The following is a 24,347-nucleotide window of genomic DNA, read 5'->3' as shown; positions in this document are numbered from 1 at the left end:
TTCTAATTCTAACATATACATAAACATAATGAACTATAATTGTACGTGGAAATTAATCATGACATCATAAGTCTAACGAACTCTGAAAATAAAAGAATCCACGAAAAGAATTACTTACCGTGCTATACACGATACTGAATTCAATTTGGAATATAACGATGCCTACCTTCGTAATTAATTTGTCCATCTTGATCTACTCCCGCTTCTTTCAGCATACACCCCATTTCGTCTTCGTCCAGTTTTTCGCCCATGTTCATGAGGAAATTTTCCAATGCTTCAGCGCTTACGAACCCGTTACCTTCCTTATCAAACGCGCGGAACGATTCTATGATGTCATCTATGGTTTCTGTGCCGTCGTTCATTTTTCTCGCCATAAAACCAAGAAATTCTTGGAAATCCAGAGTTCCATTCCCTACACGATTAAACGAGAGGATGCGATGTTGGTATACGGAAGAATTCATGCAGACAACAACTAAGGAAAATTGCTTTCAGTGGGCTTAAAATATAAAGTTGCCTCGCTTCATAATTTTTGATAATTTTCGAATTCCTACTTAAGTAATGCGAATTGCTAATTTCAATCCCTCAACTTCCCCAGGTGAAATTTTGGAGAGAAGGGACGTTTCCCTGTAACCCACTTTCAGGTATTATTCTTAAGAGAAAATTTTCATAAATTCCTTCTTTCCAGCTTTTGTCTTACCATCCACATCAATGTCTCTAATCATTGATGCGAGTTGACCTTCTGTTGGATTTTGGCCCAACGTTCTCATAACTGTACCGAGCTCTTTTGTCGTAATGAATCCGGAGCTATCTTTGTCAAAAATCGCAAAGGCCTCTTTAAATTCTGAAAAGCACAGATATACCTATGTATAACCTACACATACACTACAATTTCGGTCGGTCGGTCGGTCGGTCGGTCGGTCGGTCGGTCGGTCGGTCGGTCGGTCGGTCGGTCGGTCGGTCGGTCGGTCGGTCGGTCGGTCGGTCGGTCGGTCGGTCGGTCGGTCGGTCGGTCGGTCGGTCGGTCGGTCGGTCGGTCGGTCGGTCGGTCGGTCGGTCGGTCGGTCGGTCGGTCGGTCGGTCGGTCGGTCGGTCGGTCGGTCTTTATGCAAGACCAAATTTCCAGTTAAAAAATATGATTAGCAATTAGAAGACCACAATAATAAAAGGAAGTTCAGGTTTTTTTGTACAATAAACTATAAAAAAACTATTATTTTGAACACACTTGGAAACTGTTCATGAAAAGAAAAACATCAAAATCTTGAATAGGCCTTTAACAATTATCTTATACGGTATTCCTGGAATTGTACATTCCAAGGTTGCCATCAATGTCTGAGCACAGCTGTAGGCCTACCATTTCCAGAATCAAATTGTTAAATCCGATGTCAAAAATAATTTTATGGTGTCGATCTGTGCCGAGATCACGATGGAGAGCTTTGTAGTCGGTCAGCCACAAATTTAATTTTGAAAAAATTTATTTCATCCGAAATAAGGTCGGTAGGCAATTTCATTATAGTTATTTGAAATGACGAAATCCGGGTCTGTCAGGCCCGAGAAACAGGGTTTTCTTTGATGTTGCCTTACCTGCAATTTCTTCTTCTGAAAATTGATCCACCTGAAAATTATATATTAGATATATTACGGTATTGTCAGACAGTCGTTTCAATGAGGCGCTATCTACAAGTATCCATGGTACTCATCGGTTTGAATTGTTACGAGCATCAATTCAACTATTTCACTATTTCAGATAGCCTAAGCGGCCCATGAAAAAATCTCGACAACCCGATAATATGAGGGTTATCATTGGTAGATGATCGTTACGTTTTGTAGGACCTATAGAAATAGAATAGGGTATTCATTTCTGCCAAATACTTCTATTCATGGCCCTAATTAACCCTTTTTATACATCATCATAATATGTCCTATAGTTATAAAGGGCCTATAGGCTATGGATTTACTGATTTCTAATATGGTTTAATCAGTCCCGCGTGAAAATATACACAACAGTTTTTAAATGGAAATAGACCATAGTATAACATTCATATAAGTCTAATCTTAACGGAAATATGCAAACTATACCTGCGCCTGGAGATTTTCAATTGCTGCCATTGCTGTGATTTTGTTCCGAGTCAACAATATATCTATATCTCCAGAGCGCATTTAACGTTGCAGAGCAACCTCGTGTGGTTGTCTTTAAAGACGCTTTCTGGGCCTATGTATTTGACTTAAATTGTCAATATAAGTGCATATGTATTGCATATAATTATTTGAAGTATGAATACGAACGGAACCAGTTTGTTTACCGGTTAGACATAGACATAATACGGCAATACAACGTACATATGCTACAATAAATACGGTGGGAAAGTTTTTTCATAACAACTAACGTTATTTAGAAACACACACACGCGCGTGTAACAAGTTTATAATATATAAGTATCATTACCCACCATGTTGCTTTAATTCTTTATCCTTTAAAAACGAATTTAATATACATGTAGCATTTCCAAGGAACGATTTATATTTTCTGAGTTACGTTATTCGTTACAGTCTTCTTCTTGAAGATTAATGTGTATAGTGTAAGCCAATACGGCACATACCGCTTCGTTGGTTACCAGAGCACGCGTTCTAGCAAGTCGTCAATTAATAATCCAAGAAGCGATCTCTATGTTCAATTATTCAACAACATGTATTTATAAGCTATTGTCTTCAAATCTATTGTCTTCAAATGTATAATGAGTCAGCATTGATCAAACACTATATCCCTGTTGTGACGATAAAATAACGAAATATTCAACAACATGTATTTATAAGCTATTGTCTTCAAATCTATTGTCTTCAAATGTATAATGAGTCAGCATTGATCAAACACTATATCCCTGTTGTGACGATAAAATAACGAAAATCCCACAATGATAATGAAAGACCAAAGTCCGAACATATTTTTCTAGAACCAATAGTTTATTCGACGTTTCGACTTACTTCTTGTAGTCATCTTCAAAAATATATATATATATATATATATATATATATATATATATATATATATATATATATATATATATATATATATATTTATATATCCAAAAGAATACCGTAGACCGGAGACTTATATATTGACTACGAATGTAGGTAAAAATGTCCCGGGAAATAACATCCTTGGAAAAAATGTCCCGGAAAATGTCCCCGTAAAAAATATGCCAGGGAAAAAATTCCTCCGGAAAAAATGTCTCATATAAGGTAGAAAAAAAAACCCAGTCTATCATTAGTTATTTAGTAAATTTTACATCAAAATAACACAAACAAACTTGGTAATGGTGTTAATTGCACACTAACCATTAAAAAAAAGAATTCATCGAGTACCATGAGAATTATAGGACTAGCGTTTTGAACTCATTACATGATACATCAAATCTAAGAAGATTTTACAATTGAAATTAATGCGCAGTTGCTAAATTACATATCATTAATGGAAAAATTATGAAAAGTTATGTAGTAAATGCACAGTTACTTAAATTTTACGTCAAATTTAAGAATATTTTTTATACAGATAAATAAATCGAAGTAGAGCCATTATTTGTTATCACATGTTGAAATTGTAATTAAAATGAAGCACACATACCAAGTTTGTTGTGTTAAATGATGTTAAATCAACAACATTAACAAGTTAGTAATGATAGACCGGGACATTTTTTTCAGGACAATTTCTCCATATACCATTGACCACATGACACTTTCCGCCATTGGACTCAGTCACAACGCAAAATATAAAATCAGTAACTAGCAAGTATTTCATCATTTTTAATAATAATTATATAATTCTAATGATAAAAAAAACATTTCTATTCACGGTCATTCATAAGAACGAGTAAACAACTTGAATGATGAAAGACAGATTTAATCACAAAAAGTTTTAGAACATTCTTTCAACTAACTCCATTGTTTCCAGGGCGGTATCCGTGAATGGTTTATACACTGAGCTTAAGCGTTTAACGTTTACTATTTCGAACTGCCCTTCTAAACCAGATAATGTACAGGAAATCATTCGGGTTATTTCTAATATACACTATATAAACAAATATTGAGATTTAATATACTGGCTATTCAATCTCAATGGACAGAAGGAAAATTCCTCTATCTGTAATATTCATGTTTAGTGTAGTGTAGGTTTGGAGAATTATTGATTTGTGATTGTTACTATCTCAGAGTAGCACTAGGTCAAGAATAGTGTGATATATTGTTAGTTGTTTACAGTTTTTAGAATTGAAGAAGCATCTAGGACAATACCAGAAATGGGAAGAATTATCTGAAATGTTTAGGAATTATTTACAATCTTAGGGAACTTTCCAGATACAATCTAGAATATGATGGCAATTTCTGGAATATTCTTTCAGCAGAAGTATATATATTGGTCCTAATTCAGGCATTGTCAGTTAAAGTTGAGTTTTTAGCTGTTGTTGTTGTTGTTGTTGTTGTTGAACAGCATTGTAATCATGGAAGACATCTATACCAGCTTGTATAAACCGCAAATAAAAATTTATCTGTTGGACATCGGTCAGTGATTGGCTGACTTGGCCATTGTCAAAACCCACGCAATTTAATATGACTTGCTGTGGCTGCTGGCTAGCTTTATCTCCGATAGCTGTCATCATAAAGCAATTCTGTTGTTTTAGTAGCAATAAAAAGCGATAAAGATCTTAATAGATCCCGAAAAGTGGATGTATTAGGATCGTAGCTATATCGGCATGTGTCATCGATAATTAGAACTTCATCATTACCAGGTATTCATCTGACAGTTAACTTAAACCTTTGAGCGACTGTCCCTGCCCAGTAAAACAGAACCCTGTACTGTCTTCCACTACATTTTTCCTTTAAATTCATAGAAAACAATAAAGGCATGAATAAAAAACTTTGCAATTAATGTCACATCATTCATATTATGGCATAAACATATGAATAGGCAATTGATGCGAGTGTCTTCAAAATACATGTATAACTTGAAAACTTAAAAAATATGTTACGAAGTGGTGATTATGATGGAAAACAATCAACAATGACATCAGCATAGTCAAACATCAGCCATGACCCAAATATCAGGACAATCGTGCAAGATGGATAGTAGAGGGTATAAAAAATGAATACGATAGGAATCTGATCTTAAAGATATCTCGACGTCATGCAGCTACCACTATAAAAAACCAATAGAAGAGGCTCATTTTATAGTGCTGCCATTCCAATAAATGCAACAAATTTATCAGTCCTCACATCATGAGGGGTTTTGAGACATATATGTGTGATGAACATCAAAAGCAAAGTAAGCTTCAACTGTTCTGAATCCATAGTCAGATTAGCACTAACTCGCCATCTTTACCTTAATGTAGGCACTAATCAGGACAATGAACAATAATTCTCGCGTTTTAAACTTCGACACTCTTCTCTAAAACGTTTCGAGTCGAAACATATTCTACAGCACTGTAAAGATTTGGCTGATTTTGATAACACCAGATTCAAGTAGTTCTGATGAAAGCTTACAACATGATTCTGGAGACAAAATTAGCAGCAATATATCCTTGTATATCCTAACACTTAGACATATCTTTGAACAATTTTATCAGAGGCAAATAAAATTCGGTAAAAACATTCTGACCTTCATCCGAAGGATACTGAAGCGGTTTGACAATTCTCAACTCATGCGGGCATTCACACTGGTCCAATAGAATTGGTATCAATCGTTTCTTGTGTTGGATACAATGCTTGATGGCGAAATGCAATTCATTAATGCAATTTTGCAAGTAGTTTTGACTAATAATGACTAGAATACAGGTACTTGAGACAATAAATTGTTGATTTTTTGCTTCTTGACTTAGACGCGATCTTTCGTTTGGCGTAAAGCTGATCATTATCTGACTGTGTGTTGTACTGAACTGGATTTCTTTGCGAGGTATCAGGATGTTCTGCAAAGCAGGCAATAGTTCACACTGAGCCCAAGCGCGGTCCTCTGAGCTACAAGAGATGAATGCTGTACTATGGATGCCATGTGTAGAGATTTCCTGGTCTCTGATAAGTTCCTGGAATTAAATAATTGCAATAATTTGAATTAATGAATTCAATTCAACACAATTTAATTGAATCAATAGATCATGAGATAGAACAAACAAGAGCCCAAACACAGGGGCACTACAGTCGGCCTATAGTATTTGCTTTTCATGAAATGAAGCAATTTGTAGGTTATATGTGACATAACACATTCTGCTTCAATATTATGGGGAGCCTATGACATCCTGTGGGAACCGAGGATTCCACTTACACCAAGTTTGTTAGTAGTACCTCGGTCTTTCGCGTTCGATTTCTTCTATATTTCAGTGAGAACTGAATGAACTTTTTCTTACATAGATCAATAAATAAATGAAAACTTTACCGATATTCAAGGATTAGCGTTATAGAAGTAGAAGAATTAATTTATTGTATATTTGGTGGGTCCTGTGAGGATCTACGCATTTGAAAATTCTTCCCTAAAAATTCAGTTCAAAGTTCATTGAAAATAAACTAATTTTGATAACATAAGACTGAGTGCTCCCCACACCATCTGGTGGAATAACCGTGGTGCTGTGGTTAACAATTTATATGTGCAATCGCGTTTTAAAGTAACACCGCTGCTGGCAAGAACAAATACTTCAGAAATATCTTGAAATACAATTTTTTATCTAAAATCCTGGGAGTAGTATGTGAACACCTGCCTATATCTATAACTAACCCAATCAGGTTAGCTGATCGGTTTCTTTGGTCTGATATTTTGCTTTCTATATACTTAGTTGCAAGACGAAAAAACCTTTCATCTGAAAACCATAGCATTCATTCTATTTGTACAGGCAAAGGCTCAGGCTACAGCTGGCTATTCGAAACATCTAATTTGAATACTCATCTCATAATTATCCAAATAAATATACCACACACTATGAAGCCAGCAGGATATCCGGATGGTAGAATTAATAGATTGTAGAGTAAAAAACCCAGATAATTCCTGTTGTTGCAACTGATGTTATAATCACGTTTCTTTACTAAACTATCAGTTGACCTACCTCGTGTGGAGCATCTTTTTCGGTATATATCTTGGTTTCACCCTTGCACTTATATTCGATGGTAGTACGAAATGAAATTGGCATGTATTTCACCGGACCATAATCATTGCGATGCTCAACTTTGTGATAGTCACCACAATCGCACAGCACCCCAACACTATACGACACGAATGGGAAATCCCTTTTGCACAATGACAGAATAATTCCATTGAGAAGTCCATACAATGAAAATATCGATGCAGAGTGGTCGATTTTCCAAACGCTGACAAGAAAGATATTTCGATCGATGGAGTTTTGTAAATTTTCGATTTTATAATGAAACAAGTCACCATAATAGAACTCGACACAATCCTTGTACAAATTGTTCGTCCAGTCATGGTCAGATACTCGCAGTTCTTTTTGTTCAGCAACAAACTTCGACATCTGAAAGCACTTGGCAATGAGATTCAGAAAGATCATTTGCGGATTGAATGGTCCGAAATCGAAATAAAATTGTTCGACGTCATCATTATAGCGCGACGATGTCAGACGCAAAGGTAGTCTGAATGGTACGATATAGGTGTCGGACTCGCTAAACAACAAACCGATCTGACTCTCGATTGGTACAAGTAAATCTAAACCCTGCAGTATTGCGATATAGTACTCCCTCAGTCCGGGAATGCCTTTTAGTAAATGCATCAACATTTCACGTGAAGCGATGCCCTTTTGTTCCAAACGATCCCAGTGCAATTGAAGATGCGTCGGAATAGAGTTTAGGTATTGACCGGCAAGACAGGCCGTGCAATCCATGATAATCTGTGGATCTAAGATTACATATTTATACAGCCGAGGATCACACATACGATAAAATATTTCACCACAACTAATGTAAAATTCTAACAGTTTATAAAATTCTGGCTCATCATTTACAATACATAATTCTTTAACCTCTTGATAAAGCACATTCACATCGGTAATACAGCAATCTAAATGCTCACTTTCACCAGTTCTGCGCAAATTACGTTTGTGAATGATCAAATCATTAAATTTGACCCACTGAACAGGAACATTTTGGTGTGTAAACTCTCTATCGTTAGCATACTTCCATATGGCATTATGAAGTTCATCTAAGTCAGAACCAACGGTATCCATTGATTCCATATTATCAATCGCGAACAATGGAACAAAATTTCTGTTTTTATTTAAAGCTAAACAATCTTTGAAGTTCTTTTTCAAATTATCCTTCAGATATAGACCAAATCCTTTGATTTCATCATTCATACATCTACTTTTGTTCGTACCGATGAGAATGACTTTAGCATTTCTGTAATGAGTGTGGGCAAAAACAACATTCAACCAGTAAATTACCCTATTTAGTTGGTATTCCGGCTGTAGTATAGCTTCATGGAGAGATAAAACAATCATATATATTGCACTTTCTCCCATGAACAAATGATTGGCATCCCGAAATAACTCGCTACCAGCAAAATCCAACAAGCACACCTTAACAGGCCATGACTGGTAGCCACATTCTTGTAGGTGCTCTACTACATCTGCAGGGTAGGCATCAAATTGATTTTGATAGCAAAAAAATAATTCAACAAAAATGTAAATTGCCAAGGAAAGCAATGTGTGAAATACCGAAAAATGCAGTTGCCAATCAAGATACTGACTGAGAATAATCCCAATTTCAACACCAATTACATATTGGATAGTATGTCCAATATCTCGTTTAACAATATATTTTTGTCTATCACACAAATATTCACTCAATTTCATCCCTAATGAAAATAATATGGAGAAGCTGGCACACGTTACGAACACCGGCATTGACTTGTAGAAAATGGCAAATAATAAACACGGTATGATGCCATGTCTGGCCTCAATGCTTTTGAAATATTGCCTAAAATATGTCGCGTAATAATCTATCAAAAAATGTATCACGATACATATAATAAGTTTAGCAATAGTATTATAATCATTGAATATGCTGACTGAGATTCCTGATTCTCCTGTTGCCATAAAATAGCAACATATCCCTGATGTGAAGGAGAACTTGTGACTAATACCGATAACCAAACTACTGATGACAATTCCAACTACTACAATTAAGAGACCTAGTTTTGCGCTACTGTAATTGGTAGCAATATTACTGTGACTCCAAACTGAATCTTCTGCACAAATGACTTTCATAACAACGCAAACAATAGAGAGATGTTGACCATACCTGTACAAATTGTAGGGTACATCTAAAATATAATTCATGGACAACGCTCCAATGATACTGAATACATAAAGAAAACTGAAATTAAGTGTACTTCCACAATGTATACAAACACACATTAACAAACACAAGAATGATACCATAAGTTGACAACCTTTCTTCAAATGTTCCGACGTTACCGAATTGACTTTTGCCAAAATGAAGTCTTTACTGTACAAAGCTAAAAATACGGCAGCTTTAGAAAATTCACGCTCAGATTCTTCAACTTTGTGAAAGACTTTTGATGAGGAATACGTCTCAATTGTATCCTGCTTTACTCCAAATGTATGCGTTTCTTCATTTTCAACATTCGGTTTACCAATAAGTGTATTTTTCACGCAAGATTTTCCGACACCTACATCACCAATGATCAAACCTTTAGCATAATGTGTGTAAGATAACTTTCCATTCTGAGTGGCTTCACAGTATCGCTGTCGGATTTCCAAAAATGATGACTCAGCTGTTGACACTGGCATTGTTTAAGCAGCTAATGAAACGTCTAGTTCTAAAATGGAAATGAAATAGAAAATTTTAAGTAATTCTGTAGGCATATCATCCAATCAATTGTTGACAGCATATCTTGAACCTGTACAATTTGAATCCTTGTGTATTTCGAACAGATCCCAAGCAAATGATTATACCTTTCATTCAACCTGCTTACAAAACACAGTATTATTTGAAATGCTACAAAAAATATCGCAATAAATTAAAAACTGGGGTTCAGGGACACCACGCCCACTTGGGAAGTGGTTTGAAAAGGTCACCGATGAGAAAATTTCAATATTCAACGCACCCTGGTGAACATATACAGAAACCAATGACCTTGAAACTCACCACAATTATAGAACATGCCATGAGCTACAACTGTGTATTTGCTTGAGGTTACAGAATATCCATAGGTACCAATATTCAACTCCCCTATTAACCAAAACCAAACTAGGGGTCCAGGGACACCATGCCCACTTGGGAAGTGATTCCAAATACTCAACAATCTAACTAATATTCAACGCCCCTGCAGGCGCGGATACAGGGGGTGGGTTCCTTGGGTTTGAACCCACCCCTTTTTGGACAAGTGCCCTTTTTAAAAAACACGCTGCTGAAAAATCCGGTGCTCCCGCGCCGGCTGTTTGCGCCTCGCGTTGTCCGGTGTCTATGTCTGGGGCCGCGTTTCGGTACACAACATGGCGACCTTTCGCTAGCTGAAGTTATAAGAAATTTTTCTATTAACTTTCTCTGAATATGCCGCAAAAGAAAGATATCGAAAAAACGAAAAAAGCAGGAAAATGTTGCGGCGGCGTCGAAGACAGCAAAAATTACAGATTCGTTCAGATAAAGATAGCGACCAGATGGAAATTTTGACGTTAAAACACGACAGAATTCGTTCGTCGAACGAAGGCCATATTACTACTAGTTACTAGTAGGCCTAGTCTGTAAGAACTTCGTCCACCCATCATAACTGATGTATTTGGCGGCACTAGAATGGATTATGATTCCGATGAGAATTTTATCAGGGGCACATTATTTTCATAACATAGTTCATTCTCATTCCGAACGGGTGAATGTTCTTTATTTTGATGAGGGCACCTAATTTTTCCTGCGGATCCAAATTTCAGAAAAGGGCCCTGCACCATATATACTGATATAGGGGCACATAGTTTTCACCCATGTTTTCGAATCTATAAAAGGGCACTGAAAATGTGGTAGACGTGTGAAAATGTGGTATTACGATATTGCATAAGAGCCTATTATAAATTTCTTTATGTAGATCTGGTGTGACGGCTGTCGAACCTGTTATTGTACATCCCGATGCGGAACCTGTAGAACTTATTGATGCAGCATGGGAGGAACATGCACCTCGAATAGGGTAAATATGCTCATCGGCACATAAACCTTCCTGTGATATTTGCATTGATACAAAAAGGGCAGTTTCAATTTGATAAGCATGCTGACAGGGGTACACAAGTATTATAATATTTTTATATTCTGTAGATCTGGTGCAGCAGTGGTTGTTGAATCTGACAACTTTTTAGACCACGATGAATCGTCAGAGACATGATGTCATCAATGAAGAAATGGAGGGTGATGAGAACAACAACTCAATCGGCGATATGATAGGTATAATTTACCTTAACATTCGAAATATTTGTCATAGCATGACATCAGCTATTCTATGCAAATCTAAAAAGTAACGCATGCAACCATTATTAAACATATGATTAAATACTACTAAATACCAATAATTTCCTTTTTAGATGAAGGTGCCAAAGATGTTGGAACCCTTGTAGAAAGATTTGAAGTACTACAAAAAATGGATAACGTAGAGAAAGCTGCTTATTTGGACAATCATTTCATACTGGGAAACAACTACGAATTTGAACATCAATTGATCTACAAGCCGTCGAAACAACGATATATTACATTGAGATTCCAGAGAAGTTGGCTTTCTGATTATCCATGGTTAGTCTATTCGCCAGCATTGCAGGGCGGTCTCTGCAAGTATTGCGTTATGTTTCCTCCTAAAGATCGACGCGTTAAAACTGGACAGTTAGTTTCCTGTGCTTTCAAAAACTATGGCGGCGCGAAAGGCTCTGACGGAATCTTAGATAAACACGAAAAAACCGATTTTCATAAAAATGCTATGTCGGACGCTATTCTTTTGAACGATTCTGTGAAAAGACCAGAATCAACGGTCGATTATTGTATGAGTGAAAAGTCAAAAGAGATTTTCGAAAAAAACATTCATATTCTACGGAATGTTGTGGAAGCGGTCATCTTCTGTGGAAAGCAGAATATCCCGCTCCGAGGTCATCGAGATGATCATACGTCTATTACTTCTAATCGCGGAAACTTCTTGGCCATTCTTGATCTACTTGGCAAACACGACAAAGTCTTCAGTGAACATCTTGAAACTGGTAAAAGAAATGCAAAATATACTTCAAAGACTGTACAGAATGATATTCTTAATATCATTGGACTTAAAATTCGAGAAAAATTAACCAAATGTCTGCAACATCTTGATGCTTTGTTTGCTATTATAGCTGACGAGGTAACCGATACGTATGCCAACCAAGAAGTTCTTTCAGTTTGTCTACGATTTTTAGACAATGATGTAATCAAGGAAGTTTTTTTTTACTTTGTCAATCTAGAAAGGACAACCGGTGACAGTATTGCGAATGGAATTCTATCGTCATTGAGAAAATATGGTGTTGACGTCAACAAGTCTCGCGGTCAGGCCTACGATGGCACCAGTTGTATGTCTTCCGCTGCTGTTGGAGTCCAAGGGCGTATTCGTAATGTCGCACCAAAAGCTCTATTTACCCACTGTAGGAGCCATGTGTTAAATCTTGCAATAGCTGCAGCTTGTAGATTATCAGATATTAGAAATATGATTGGAACCATCAATGAAAGTTTTCTCTTCCTGCACAATTCTCCAAAACGACAACGCTTTTTTGAAAGATATCTTGCAAGAGAACATTTTGCGAAATCAAAATTACCAGGATTGTGCAAAACGTGTTGGGTTGAACGTCACAATTGTTTTTCTGTTTTCTGTGAAATGTTCAAAGTATTATGCGAATGTCTCGAGGGCATATTGCATCCTGATGAATACCGGGATATATATGCAGACAGTGGTAACTGGAACTGGGATAATGATACCAGAGTTAAAGCCCAAGGGCTTCTCAGCACTTTAAGATCATTTCCATTTATTGTTGCTTTTGTTGTTGTGAAGATTGTACTGTCTAATCTCCAGTCTGTGACTTCAAAAATTCAAGAAAGTGATCTTGACATCTATGCTGCGTATAGTCTCATTGATTCAAAGATTAGTGTCATCGAGAAAATGAGGGTTGAAATCGACTCGTCATTTGATTTAGTATATCAGGAAGCAGTGCGATTAGCGGAAGAAGTTGGCACTGAAGTAACTGTCAGGCGTACAGTCAGGAAGCAAATACACCGTTCTAATGCCCCGGCTCAAACACCGAAGGAGCACTACAAGATAAATATCATGATACCTTTTATAGATCATGTTAGCAATGAAATGAAGAACAGATTTTCAAATGATACACGTGCATGCAGTGAAGTGTTTTCATTAGTGCCTGCTGTGATTGTTGAACTTGATTAAGAAGTGTTTGCGAACGTTTACTTTTCTGGAAAGATGACTTAACATTTCCAAATTCATTACTTAGCGAGTTACATCAGTGGAAATCTAAGTGGTTGGATCCATCCATCGAAAAGCCGAGTAATCTGTACGAGATTTTAAAATGTACCGATGAATGAGAGTTTCCTGGAATACACAGGCTAATTGTAATCGGTTGTACATTACCTGTGGGGAGTGCTAGTGCTGAACGTTCGTTTTCTTGCCTTCGTCGCACTAAAACCTATCTTCGTTCTACCATGACGGATAACAGACTGGCAAATTTAGCCCTGCTGAATATTCATCACGAAATGGAAATCGACTGAAATTGTCAAAGAATATGCAACATTAAATAGACATCGTCTGTTTTCATCGAGTGCAATTTTTGAGTAGTTATTCATTGTGTATCTCATTTATACCAATTAGAAGTCATTATTTATTTGCAAATCAGTATTTCATGTATTGAGGAATAATTATATCTTCTATGATTTGAATCAGTATTACATGTATTCAGAAATTATTTTATCTTAACTACCTATGTGCCGAATCAGTATTACATGTATTCAGAAATTTTTTTATCTTAACTACCTATGTGTTGAATCAGTATTACACGTATTCAGAAATTATTTTATCTTAACTACCTATATGTTGAATCAGTATTACATGTATTCAGAAATTATTTTATCTTAACTACCTATGTGTTGAATCAGCATTACATGTATTCAGAAGTAATTGTAATATCTTAACTGCCTAATCAGTATTATTCACAAATAATAGTTTTAAAGCTGTATCGTAACTTCCAAAAAAGCTTGCAGCAAATTATTTGTGTCCTCCTTACCATTGATGTCTATTGTCTGGAATAGTTCAAAGCCTGGCTAATTAAAATTACATTGATAAATTTATGTTTGACAGCTTGGAAAAATTCAAGAGTATGTGCAATCACATATTTACTTATTCCATCCATCCTTCTGATGACATTCACGCAAGGAAAATCTGTTGAGTGTGTTAGTCTTATGTAAAAGCATTTGCGTTATCTTGTTGAGAATTTGTTTTTGAATAATCTAGGAAAAATACAGAATCCATCTGTACTGAATTCATTCAAGTGTTTTTTTTACATTACGTGGCATCATTTTGATTTTATAGTCATCGATATAGAAATCGATTTAGTTCAATGTATCGTGGCTTTGTTTGATTCTATTTGACTGTAATAGCTGAAAAAACGACTTAAACTGCAACAATTTATCAAAAGGACATCAAGACTCAAGCCTCGTCTTTGTGCCCTTTTTTGGAACAGTGCCCTTCAGAAGATTGGTGAACCCAGCCCTTTCAGAAATCCTGTATCCGCCCCTGCCCTGGTGACCATATACAAAAACCAATGACCTTGAAACTCACCACAATCATAGAACATGTCAGCAGCTACGATTTTGTAATTGATCATGATAACAAAATATGCTTTGTTACCAATCTAATATGGAAATACTAAGTTATTCTACTATTCAACGCCCCCTGGTGACCATATTGAAAACCCAATGACCTTGAAACTCACCACAATCATAGAACATATCACGAAATATAACTTTGTAATTGATCATGGTAACAAAATATGCCTAGGTACCAATATAATAAGGAAATATTAAGTTATTCTACTATTCAACGCCCCCTGGTGACCATATAGAATAACTAATGGCCTTAAAACTTGCCACAATCATAGATGATGTCATGAGCTACAACTTTGCAATTGATTGTGGTTACAAAATATGCATTGAATATAATATAGAAATACTAAGATATTGTATTATTCAACGCCCCTGGTTGCTATATACAAAAACCAATGACCTTGAAACTCACCACAATCATAGAAAATGTTATGAGCTACAAGTTTCTAATGGATTGTGGTAACAAAATACACTTAGGTATCAATATAATGTGGAAAAACTTTTTCCCACCTACGAATGAGTACTGATGACACCAAGATGGCCGCCAATTGCGTCATAATTGGCTGATCAAAAATACCTGTCTCAGGTATAAAACATCCCTTTTCAAAAAATACCCATCACAAATTGCAATGAGAAATGGCAAACCAGTAGGGAGCTACAGGACTCAGAATTCTGGCCAAAATTGACATTTTTGGGCATAAAAAAGGTCATAGGACCTTGAGTCCGATTGACCCAATTTTTGTTATGCTGATGGGCCCTGGGGGGATTCTCATACATCCGAAAGATCAAGGTAATTGATCAAAGCGTCTTCAAAATTTCCCTCAAAAAGTTCAAAAATGTGTAAAAAGTGCAGGGCCCGCCCAGACCCACCGGAGGCCCACGCGCAGGGTTTTAATGGCTTTACACGTACTATAATGCCGCTTCTAAATAACCAAAAAGTTTCAGAGCCCTAGGCCCTCTCTAAAGGGTCCTCCGACCCCCCGAAAAGTGGTCTCCCGGTGGCCTGAGACCCCTGGTATGGTCCCGCGGTAATTATTCTCGCTAGCCTCCGCGACCAAGGGTCTAGGGCCCTTTTTTCTATGATGTAGTACATTTTTTGACATTATAATAAACTACTGTTTTTAAATCACGACTTCTGAATTTTTTCGTATATTTCACACTCATTTTTTCGATTTGCACAGAGGGCGCTGCCATCCACTGGAACACCGTGTATAGGGTTTCAATAGTTCAATCTCGAATCTATTAGGCCCCTTCTATAAACCCAAGGATTTTCAGAGCTCAAGATGTACTGTTAAGGGTCGGGCGGACCGACTGAAAATGGTTCCAAAGAGGTCTGGACATTTCACGGATTCTTGACTCTTCAATTTCGCTAAAATCGGTTATCCTTAAACTAAGTCTACCACAGTTTTGACCATCTCAATACATTCCCCTGAGATGAAAACGACCTCTCAAGGGTTCTGGGCACTTAGCCCCGGATAAGGGGGTCACTAGGGGCGGGTTAGTCGATTTTGGGACCTAGGCCAAGACTTTGGGCTTGCAATGTGGCTGTTTCAAGGACTCAACAAGTTTTGATACTTGGAATGGATAGAGGAAGACTTGCCCCATAAAAGTGCCTAATAACACTTGCAACATCATTAATAATAATCTTAATAATCACGTTTTAAACTTGGTACTAGAGGCCTCATAATGGTACTAGAGGCTAACATTGTGGCCTTTGGTACCTTTGAGTGTTGGCCTGTGGTGCCCATGATTGCTTTTAGTACCAGTCGGATGGCCTCTGGTACCTCGAGTACATTACCCTAACCCTTACCCAGGTCCCATTATTTGAAATGGGATCTCGGGACCAATAGCCTATATTTATATTTGTTAATTCCCTAAATTGTGGGATTCGAACCCGAAATATATTTGTTTCATTATTAACAATGAACAAGTATTGTGACTATACGGTAGTAGCACATGCAGAGTTGCCACTTATGTGAAGCTAAAAATCCAGAAAAAAAGTCGGGGAGTCTGGCGGCCCTCCCCCAGAAAAATTTTTGAAATTAGAACGCCAGGAGATGCGTTCTGGCGCAATACGCGTTATAGGCATCACTTTCATTAGGGAGTGTTCATAAATTACGTACCTCCATTGGGGGGGAGGGGGGTTACTGAATTTTGGTAGAAAATGGTACATGGGGGGAGGGGGATCAGCAAAAAAGGTACGTACTTTGAGGGAGGGGGGTATAAATAAATCTTGGTACGTACTTTATGTACCAAACTCAAATGAAAATAGCCGTTGGTGTTTTATCGGCTTTTAGTACCGGGTATATAAATCAATAAACAACAATACTTGCTTAATTCTTTTGTTGCGTCATTTATTTAATATCGGAATTTTGTTCTAAACAAAATGTCGAGGTACCACTTGTAGTAGACTTCAACTGGGATTTCCCCAATACCGGGTACCGATCTTTCACGCACTTGTTGGTACATCATTAATGAAATCAGGTATTTATATTTTTTTGATTTGTGTTCTTTGCATCAATATAATTGGGGGGGGGGGGGCTGGTCATGGGTGCGATGGTACGTACCTAAGAGTGGGGTCAGTGAATTTGGTACAAAGGCGGTACAAGGGGGAGGGGGGGTCAGAAAAACGGAAGATTTTGAGGTACGTAATTTGTGAACGCTCCCTTACCGGAAGTGTGTATCAATTTTCACGTCTGTCAATCCAATGAAAATCTGTCGCTTCAAACTTTCAGTAAGCATTTTCTCAAAGGTTATACACTCACTCACTCCAAGATATGTCAATAACAACAATGTGTATAGATCATTTTTTCAAATAGCGATTGGTTCCGTCAAATACACCTCATATATAAACCAGAGCCAAAAACAAACGAAGCGTCAGTCGATTTCGATCGTCGCGTCATCTTGGTTTAATCGTGTACTGCAGGGTTGTACTACGGCTTTTTCGAACCCTCTACGGAGCCGTTACGTTTTGATGTTTAGGGTCGAATCCCGAATTGATTTTATTTTTTTCGCGATGTTTTCTTTTGTGGTTATTTGACTTCTCCCGAAAATCCGGAAATGAAATTGGATTTTTTTAAAATCCGGAATTCCGGAGAAATCCGGAGAAGTGGCAACTCTGCACATGCAATGTGTGTTTTATATTCCGTACATTCTGGGATTTGAACCAAATATATTTATATTTGTTGATTCCGTAAATTGTGGGATTCGAACCGAATTTCATATTAACAAGGTAGACAGGTAGACCACAGGGGCTTGTAAACTGGCTTGGATTTTACTTCCGGGTGTTGATAATCTCGTGAGAATGGCGCTAAATTTAAAATGCAAATAAATTCAAAATATCACAGAAATACCTCTTGTTGATGTTGTTTATTTATCCACTATTGCGCGGCAACTTTCCGAGCACTAGTGAGCTGTCAATCAAACTACACATTATAGTTTTTCTACATCAATTCAAAAATTGATACTTTCCTTAGAAGTGTGATTGCCTTGGCTTGACAGAGGTTTTTGAGAAAAATCAATTGAACTTGAACTGATCTTAACCTTTCGGCAAGTTGCCACGCATGCGCAGTGGTTTCCGCCGCATCAATACGGTCACAGGCAAAAGCGAAGCCGTTTCATCCCTTGTTATTCTAATATAGTAAGGTGTCGCGCCCGCTGATACTATTACTGATCCTTAACAGCCAATTGTTTATCGGAACTCTATAGTGGATAAATAAACAACATCAACAAGAGGTTTCTGTGATATTTCGAATTTATTTGCAGTTTAAATTTAGTGCCATTCTCGCGAGATTATCAACAACCCGGAAGTAAAATCCAAGCCAGTTTACAAGCCCCTGTCAGGGGCGGATCCAGGGGGATGGGTAGACAATAATTAATGGTAGGAAATTTAAGGGCACCTTTCTGATCTTAGGGCACACCCAGTATCCAGGTCAATGCGAGCGCCGTAGGCGCAAAGTCCTTAGAGGGGGTCTGGGCCAAAAATTGCCTCGTCTTCACATTTATCCTTATGTCTTGTGCCATCTTCCAAACCAAAAGTGCCCCTAAATTTTAAAAATTAGGCAAAAAAGTGCCCTTTTCTTCAACATTTTCGGCGTATAGTGCCCTCTTCTAAAGTACGAGTGCCCCTTTAGCCCTCCCTGAAAAGGCAAGGACAAGGTGCCCTCATCTAAAGCATGAGTGCCCCTTGCAAAAGGAAAGTGCCCTTTTTAATTTATCATGATTAAAGGCTTTACAAATATGATTATCTCTCCTCACTTTCTCGGCAGCAGTACATACCGATTAATTTTATAATTATGCCCGGATTACGGACACGGAATTAGCGGTTGCTGAAATAATGCTGTCAAAAATATTGCCGGTGAAATTTCGAAGGGCACTTAAAAATTCTAGACCGTATTGGGCAATACGGCTAATACGGTCTGGATCCGCCCCTGCCTGTGGGTAGACACGTGCAATTTGTGTGTTTACTGTAAAACTGTTATGTCGGCCTGTCTACCATTCGGTGAAGAAGATGACCGAATTACCGCCATAAACATGCGCCAGCTGCACTATTTCGACTTATATCGGACTTGGGCCGTGTTACTTTTTTCTTTTCAACCGTGTTTTGGCCCTTCCCCCTTGTCATCCCTACGTTGGTATAAGCCACAGGGGCTCGTTACGATAGCTGGGGGTCCAAAATCAAAGATTTGACCCAGTATCCTAGGTACCACCTATAAAAAAAGAAAAGGGAGCTAACATTTTGACATACTAGAATTGACCTTCTCATTTCAATCGCTCATAACTTCGTAACCCATCGACCGATTCGCTCGAAATTGGTTTCGTTTCATTCCTAAGAGGTTACTTTTTCGTTTGAGACCTTCCGCGACAAAATCGGATAAGAGACACCCGAGAAATCACGACTCAAATCCGAAAAAACGAGTCCAAATAGCCAAAGCCGGAATTACTAGGACGTCTCGGAGTAGTCGATTCCCGACGAAAAACGATGAGTTGACGCGGTTCCCGGACGTTAATCTTCACATATCATACATCGCTGGAAAGCTTATGAACTGACCTTATTGAAAAATGCGTTTATTTGATAATCCGTTCCGAAACCGGCGACAAGCGAGGTGATAATACGCACCGAACCGATAAATACGCACTTTAAGCGTCACTGAACCGCCATTGAGGGTGTGACGTCACGGGCTCTGAGGACTGATAAATTCGCGATACGTGATTGGTCGACTGAATATGTCAATTATCTAGCGTTGCATGCTGGGATTTCTCATGACGTCACGCAGTTAATGGCGGCCGGAATACACTTGGAAATCGTATTTATCGCATCAATCTGGATTATCAGCTCGCCAGTCGCGGGTATCGGAACGCATTGTCAAATACACGCGTCTTTCAATAAGGTCAGTTCATAAGCTTTCCAGCGATGTATGATATGTGAAGATTAACGTCCGGGAACCGCGTCAACTCATCGTTTTTCATCGGAAATTGAGCACTTCAAGCCATCCTAGTTATTCCGGCTTTTGATATTTTGACCCGTTTTTTCGGATTTGAGTCGTGATTTATCCGATTTTGGCGCGGAAGGTCTCAAACGAAAAAGTAACCTCTTAGGAATGAAACGAATCTAATTTCGTGTAAATCGGTCGATCGGTTACGAAGTTATGAGGGGTTGAAATGAGAAGGTCAATTCTTGTATGTCAAAATGTTAGCTCCCTTTTCTTTTTTTATAGGTGGTACCTAGGATACTGGGTCAAATCTTTGATTTTGGACCCCCAGCTATCGTAACGAGCCCCTGTGCCGTGGTATAAGCCCATCATCCGATTATAAAAAGCTTACAACCAACGATTAGGTAGGCCTAACTAACTACCCCTCATTTAAGCACGGCACGGGCCTAATACATATAAATACACCTCTGACAACTTACCGGGCGAGTGTACACCCATACACCATGGAACTCAGAGACTAGGCAGAGACTAGAGACTATGAACAAAAACTACCGGGTTGGGTTTTCCCCAAATATTGTAGACTGGTCGCCTGTCCAATTCTGCGCCACCTGCATTCGCAGTCAGAGTCATCCTCGCTTGCCAGGGGTCCGGTATCACTCCCGAACCATCCTCGCTTGCCAGTGGTCCGGTATCGCTCCCGCCCTCGCTTCCACCAGCAGCGTGAGAGTGTTACGCCCCAAGTGAGAATACAACCCAAGTTGAAATATAGTTGCATCTAAAATCCGAACTCCGCTACGACTGAAACGCTGATGTGTTAGTTAATTAGATGGCGCCAGCTACCGGTGCAAAAATAGTCGAGGCTCGAATTTATCCTTTTTTCACCAGGTTTTTGAACTGATCAAAACAGTAAGCTCATATCGATATGAAATCTTTAATTAACTAAAATTCACACCATTCATTCTATATTTAAACTTGACATGGAGTGTCTGATTTTTGGGCATTCCATATCACTTTCCGAGTAGGCATAGTACAGTGTTCCTGGACCCCTTTAAAAATGTACTCTGAAAAAAGAATATTCTCTATTTTGTTATGTCATTGAAGATTCTCTTCTATGGTTGTGCCAACGCAACTTCTTCTAATTTTGATTCCATGTGTGAATTTGTATAATTGATTTGCATTTGCAGGTATGAACTTGTATTGAATATTCAAACATTTTTGTCCATTTGAGGATTATGAGTGTCCATAGATGGAATCAGGTTTCTTTTTAACGTTTTCATTACACTTTGATGTGTTGTCTTGATGCCTTTCCTAGGGGCATCGTATAATTTTTATGGACTTTTGCTTTACTGAAGTCCATTTTTGCTCATGTATGACACGTGCCTCCATTGGTACAAAATAACTTGCGAAAGAAGCTTAGTTTCTCATCTGAACTTTCAAAATGTTCAATGTTGTAATAATCTCTAACCCTCCTGCACCACCCTCCTGTAAGGTTTGTTAGAACTCTACAGCCGGTAAGTCTTAATAAATCTTCTTGAAAGTTTGTGTATGAGTTGGAACAGGTAAGAGGTGATATTGAAAATGGTGATCTATCGGCTAGATGATATGTCCAACATGACAGCCATGTCTGCCATCTTGAATTTTTCATTGGCACCATACAGCCTGCCAACCTATATTGATTTCCTTGACCCTGGTGTATTAGCAGGTAAGAGGTCTACCCCTATTAAAATTGGTGACCACCAATTGTCTAATATTGCTGCTATATTATCCAATGTATGATTTTCTTCATTTTCAATAATCATTAGCACTGTCACATGTTATATACCTGTAGAAATCTGTGACTAATGAGTATACTCTACACCAGGGGAGTTGAAAATTTGAATACACTACTACGTATTAGTCAATTTTTATGAAAACCATGTTATGTATTGATAATGATGTTAAATGGCCATTTGTCTACAAGGTATATATTGATTCCCCTATGTAGATTCAGTTATTTTCGATTTGAGGAATTTCTATCAACCTCAGGTACATGTATATCGTACATAGTTTAAAATGACCCTTGTGTAAAAGATTAATTTTGTGCTGTAATTATCAAAAGTGTCGGAATATTCATTATTGCCATACCACGTAACAACCATTGTGGGAATAGATTATTTCTGTTGCATGGCATGATGTCTCTACTAAGAGTCCTCCATGGTTGTACATCAGGGGACCAGTCAAAAAATGAAAAAATAGTTGAGAAAAAAATGTTTCGGTTCTCCATCGTAGGTTTGACACATATGTATTAATGTTGTAGTCATCGAGAATTAATCATATCTCTACAGATTTTGTGCATATTTACATGTCAATAAAGATATTTTCAAATAAGACCATAGCGTTGTGTTTCCATTGCTGAAAAGGAATAGGATCGATTCGATGCAGCATACTTGATTCCTTATACGACTAGGGCCTACATATGTTAAATTCCCCGACATCAATTTCCGAAGTTCACGTTATCGTATTGGGTTTTAGTTCAACATTTTAGTTGAGTAGTTTATGCATCTATAGTTTTGACTGGAAGACAACACCCTTGGGCAAATATCTCAAATATATAGAAGGAAAAATATCGAATTGTGGTCCGCCCAGACTGCAGATCGATTCCTATGTACTGCCAAGGCTTCTAATGCAATATCTCGAGGCCCCCACATCGCTGCTGCAGACCAGATCTTTGATGCAGAGCCCAACATATGAATAGCCTGTTCAGCCCTACAAATACATTTTTCTAGCATTCTATCATATCATTTAATGATAATTACTGAAGTAAAGTACTCGACGTAAGCCCCAATACGAAATATTTTGAAGCATGAATTTATTTTTATTGTTTCAATCATAATATTACATGTAATGCATTCACATCGTGATGTTACTTAGCCTAAATGTTTAGAATAGTTATTAAGATGAGCGCAACATACATAGCATCAAAATTTAAAAATTCAGCCATCCATTAAACATATTGACTCGTTTTTTAGTGGGGTAACTAAAACACATTTTAAAAAATAATTTCCAGTGCCGAATCTGTAAGGAGAGATGAAGTGGGGTTTCTTCCGACTTCCTGAGCTATGAATAACTAGTTTTAAAATTTAAAAGTGATTTCGACGGTTTATCCGAAGTTTAAAAGCCTTGCGTAAGTTGGATCTTTTGGGACCAAGACAAATCCTTCGACTTCGAAAAATTCCGATTTCCAGCCGTTTCCAAAAACTATACGACTTCCAATTAATTTCTGTAAACGGAAAAATTGAATCTATATCTACAAGAATGATTAAAAACACTGAAATATTTCGGGTTCAATTTTTCCAATATACTCTCACAACTAGAATAACGACTGTTGACATGTATCATCGATTTACAGCCAGAAAAAAGGGTCGGAACAGAAAGGAGAATAGAGGAGAAAATTCTGGACCATCAGTATTCATGTGATATAAATGTGATCGTGATATAAGCGAGTATCCGACTACGTAAATTCCTTGTTTCTGAGTTGAAATCATCGCCCTTTTATTTCCGCAAGTCACTTTTTAGGTATTTTCCGAGTTTCTGAGCTGAAATCATCGCCCTTTTAATTTCGCAAGTGACTTTTTAGGTAAATTCCGAGTTTCTGACCTGAAATCATCGCCTTTTTAATTCCGCAAGTGACTTTTTAGGTAAATTCCGAGTTTCTGACCTGAAATCATCGCCCTTTTAATTTCGCAAGTGATTTTGTAGGTTAATTTCGAGTTTCTGAGCTGAAATGATCGCTCTTTTAATCTCGGAAGCGACTTTTTAGGTAAATTCCGAGTTTCTGAGCCGAAATCATCGCCCTTTTAATTTCTTAAGCAACTTTTTAGGTAAATTTCGAGTTTCTGAGCCGAAATGATCGCCCTTTTAATTTCGCAAGCGACTTTTTAGGTAAATTCCTTGTTTCTGAGCCGAAATGATCGCCCTTATAATTTCGCAAGCGACTTTTTAGGTAAATTCCTAGTTTCTGAGCCGAAATTGTCGCCCTTTTAATTTCGCAAG

At 37.7% G+C, this 24,347-nt stretch overlaps 3 protein-coding genes across 5 annotated transcripts; 1 reads left to right on the top strand and 2 right to left on the bottom strand.

The window, feature by feature from the left end:
- On the bottom strand, positions 1–2,776 carry LOC141911725 (uncharacterized). Of its 2 annotated transcripts, none has more exons than XM_074806758.1 (5): positions 2,448–2,776; positions 1,582–1,612; positions 698–841; positions 167–412; positions 1–82 (listed from the first exon to the last, which is right to left on the bottom strand). In XM_074806758.1, the coding sequence occupies exons 1-5, from the start codon at positions 2,448–2,450 to the stop codon at positions 57–59; spliced, it is 450 nt and encodes a 149-aa protein (XP_074662859.1). In that variant the 5' UTR covers positions 2,451–2,776; the 3' UTR covers positions 1–56. The 2 variants fall into 2 exon arrangements, with proteins under 2 accessions (XP_074662859.1, XP_074662088.1); XM_074805987.1 differs by lacking the exon at positions 2,448–2,776 and adding an exon at positions 2,077–2,275.
- A 1,872-nt stretch (positions 2,777–4,648) lies between these two features.
- Positions 4,649–13,765, bottom strand: LOC141898084 (uncharacterized). 2 transcript variants are annotated; one of them, XM_074795464.1, is made up of 4 exons: positions 13,637–13,740; positions 11,445–11,496; positions 7,077–9,823; positions 4,649–6,065 (listed from the first exon to the last, which is right to left on the bottom strand). In XM_074795464.1, the coding sequence occupies exons 3-4, from the start codon at positions 9,792–9,794 to the stop codon at positions 5,577–5,579; spliced, it is 3,207 nt and encodes a 1,068-aa protein (XP_074651565.1). In that variant the 5' UTR covers positions 9,795–9,823; positions 11,445–11,496; positions 13,637–13,740; the 3' UTR covers positions 4,649–5,576. The 2 variants fall into 2 exon arrangements, with proteins under 2 accessions (XP_074651565.1, XP_074643913.1); XM_074787812.1 differs by lacking the exon at positions 11,445–11,496 and having other exon boundaries at positions 13,637–13,765.
- Positions 11,355–13,773, top strand: LOC141909483 (52 kDa repressor of the inhibitor of the protein kinase-like). Its single transcript, XM_074799908.1, has 3 exons — positions 11,355–11,433; positions 11,571–13,257; positions 13,611–13,773. Exons 1-3 carry the CDS (start codon positions 11,355–11,357, stop codon positions 13,771–13,773), a joined length of 1,929 nt encoding a protein of 642 aa, XP_074656009.1.
- Positions 13,774–24,347: the final 10,574 nt, after the last annotated feature.

This window comes from Tubulanus polymorphus, chromosome 1 (assembly GCF_964204645.1).
Source record: "Tubulanus polymorphus chromosome 1, tnTubPoly1.2, whole genome shotgun sequence".
NCBI classification, from domain to species: Eukaryota; Metazoa; Nemertea; class Palaeonemertea; order Tubulaniformes; family Tubulanidae; genus Tubulanus; species Tubulanus polymorphus.
This window is presented reverse-complemented; position numbering and strand designations above follow the sequence as displayed.

What these genes read in the sequence shown, in the direction of transcription:
- LOC141911725 (XM_074805987.1), bottom strand. Translation starts at nt 2,157, where the DNA reads ATGCGCTCTGGAGATATAGATATATTGTTGACTCGGAACAAAATCACA. An exon ending in TTGAAAATCTCCAGGCGCAG is followed by an intron (nt 1,613 to 2,076) that starts GTATAGTTTGCA and finishes TATAATTTTCAG; the next exon opens with GTGGATCAATTTTCAGAAGA. An exon ending in TAGAGACATTGATGTGGATG is followed by an intron (nt 413 to 697) that starts GTAAGACAAAAG and finishes TTAATCGTGTAG; the next exon opens with GGAATGGAACTCTGGATTTC.
- LOC141898084 (XM_074787812.1), bottom strand. Translation starts at nt 9,794, where the DNA reads ATGCCAGTGTCAACAGCTGAGTCATCATTTTTGGAAATCCGACAGCGA. An exon ending in AAAAAGATGCTCCACACGAG is followed by an intron (nt 6,066 to 7,076) that starts GTAGGTCAACTG and finishes ATTTAATTCCAG; the next exon opens with GAACTTATCAGAGACCAGGA.
- LOC141909483 (XM_074799908.1), top strand. Translation starts at nt 11,355, where the DNA reads ATGAATCGTCAGAGACATGATGTCATCAATGAAGAAATGGAGGGTGAT. An exon ending in CTCAATCGGCGATATGATAG is followed by an intron (nt 11,434 to 11,570) that starts GTATAATTTACC and finishes TTTCCTTTTTAG; the next exon opens with ATGAAGGTGCCAAAGATGTT. An exon ending in GTCAGGCGTACAGTCAGGAA is followed by an intron (nt 13,258 to 13,610) that starts GCAAATACACCG and finishes TGGAATACACAG; the next exon opens with GCTAATTGTAATCGGTTGTA.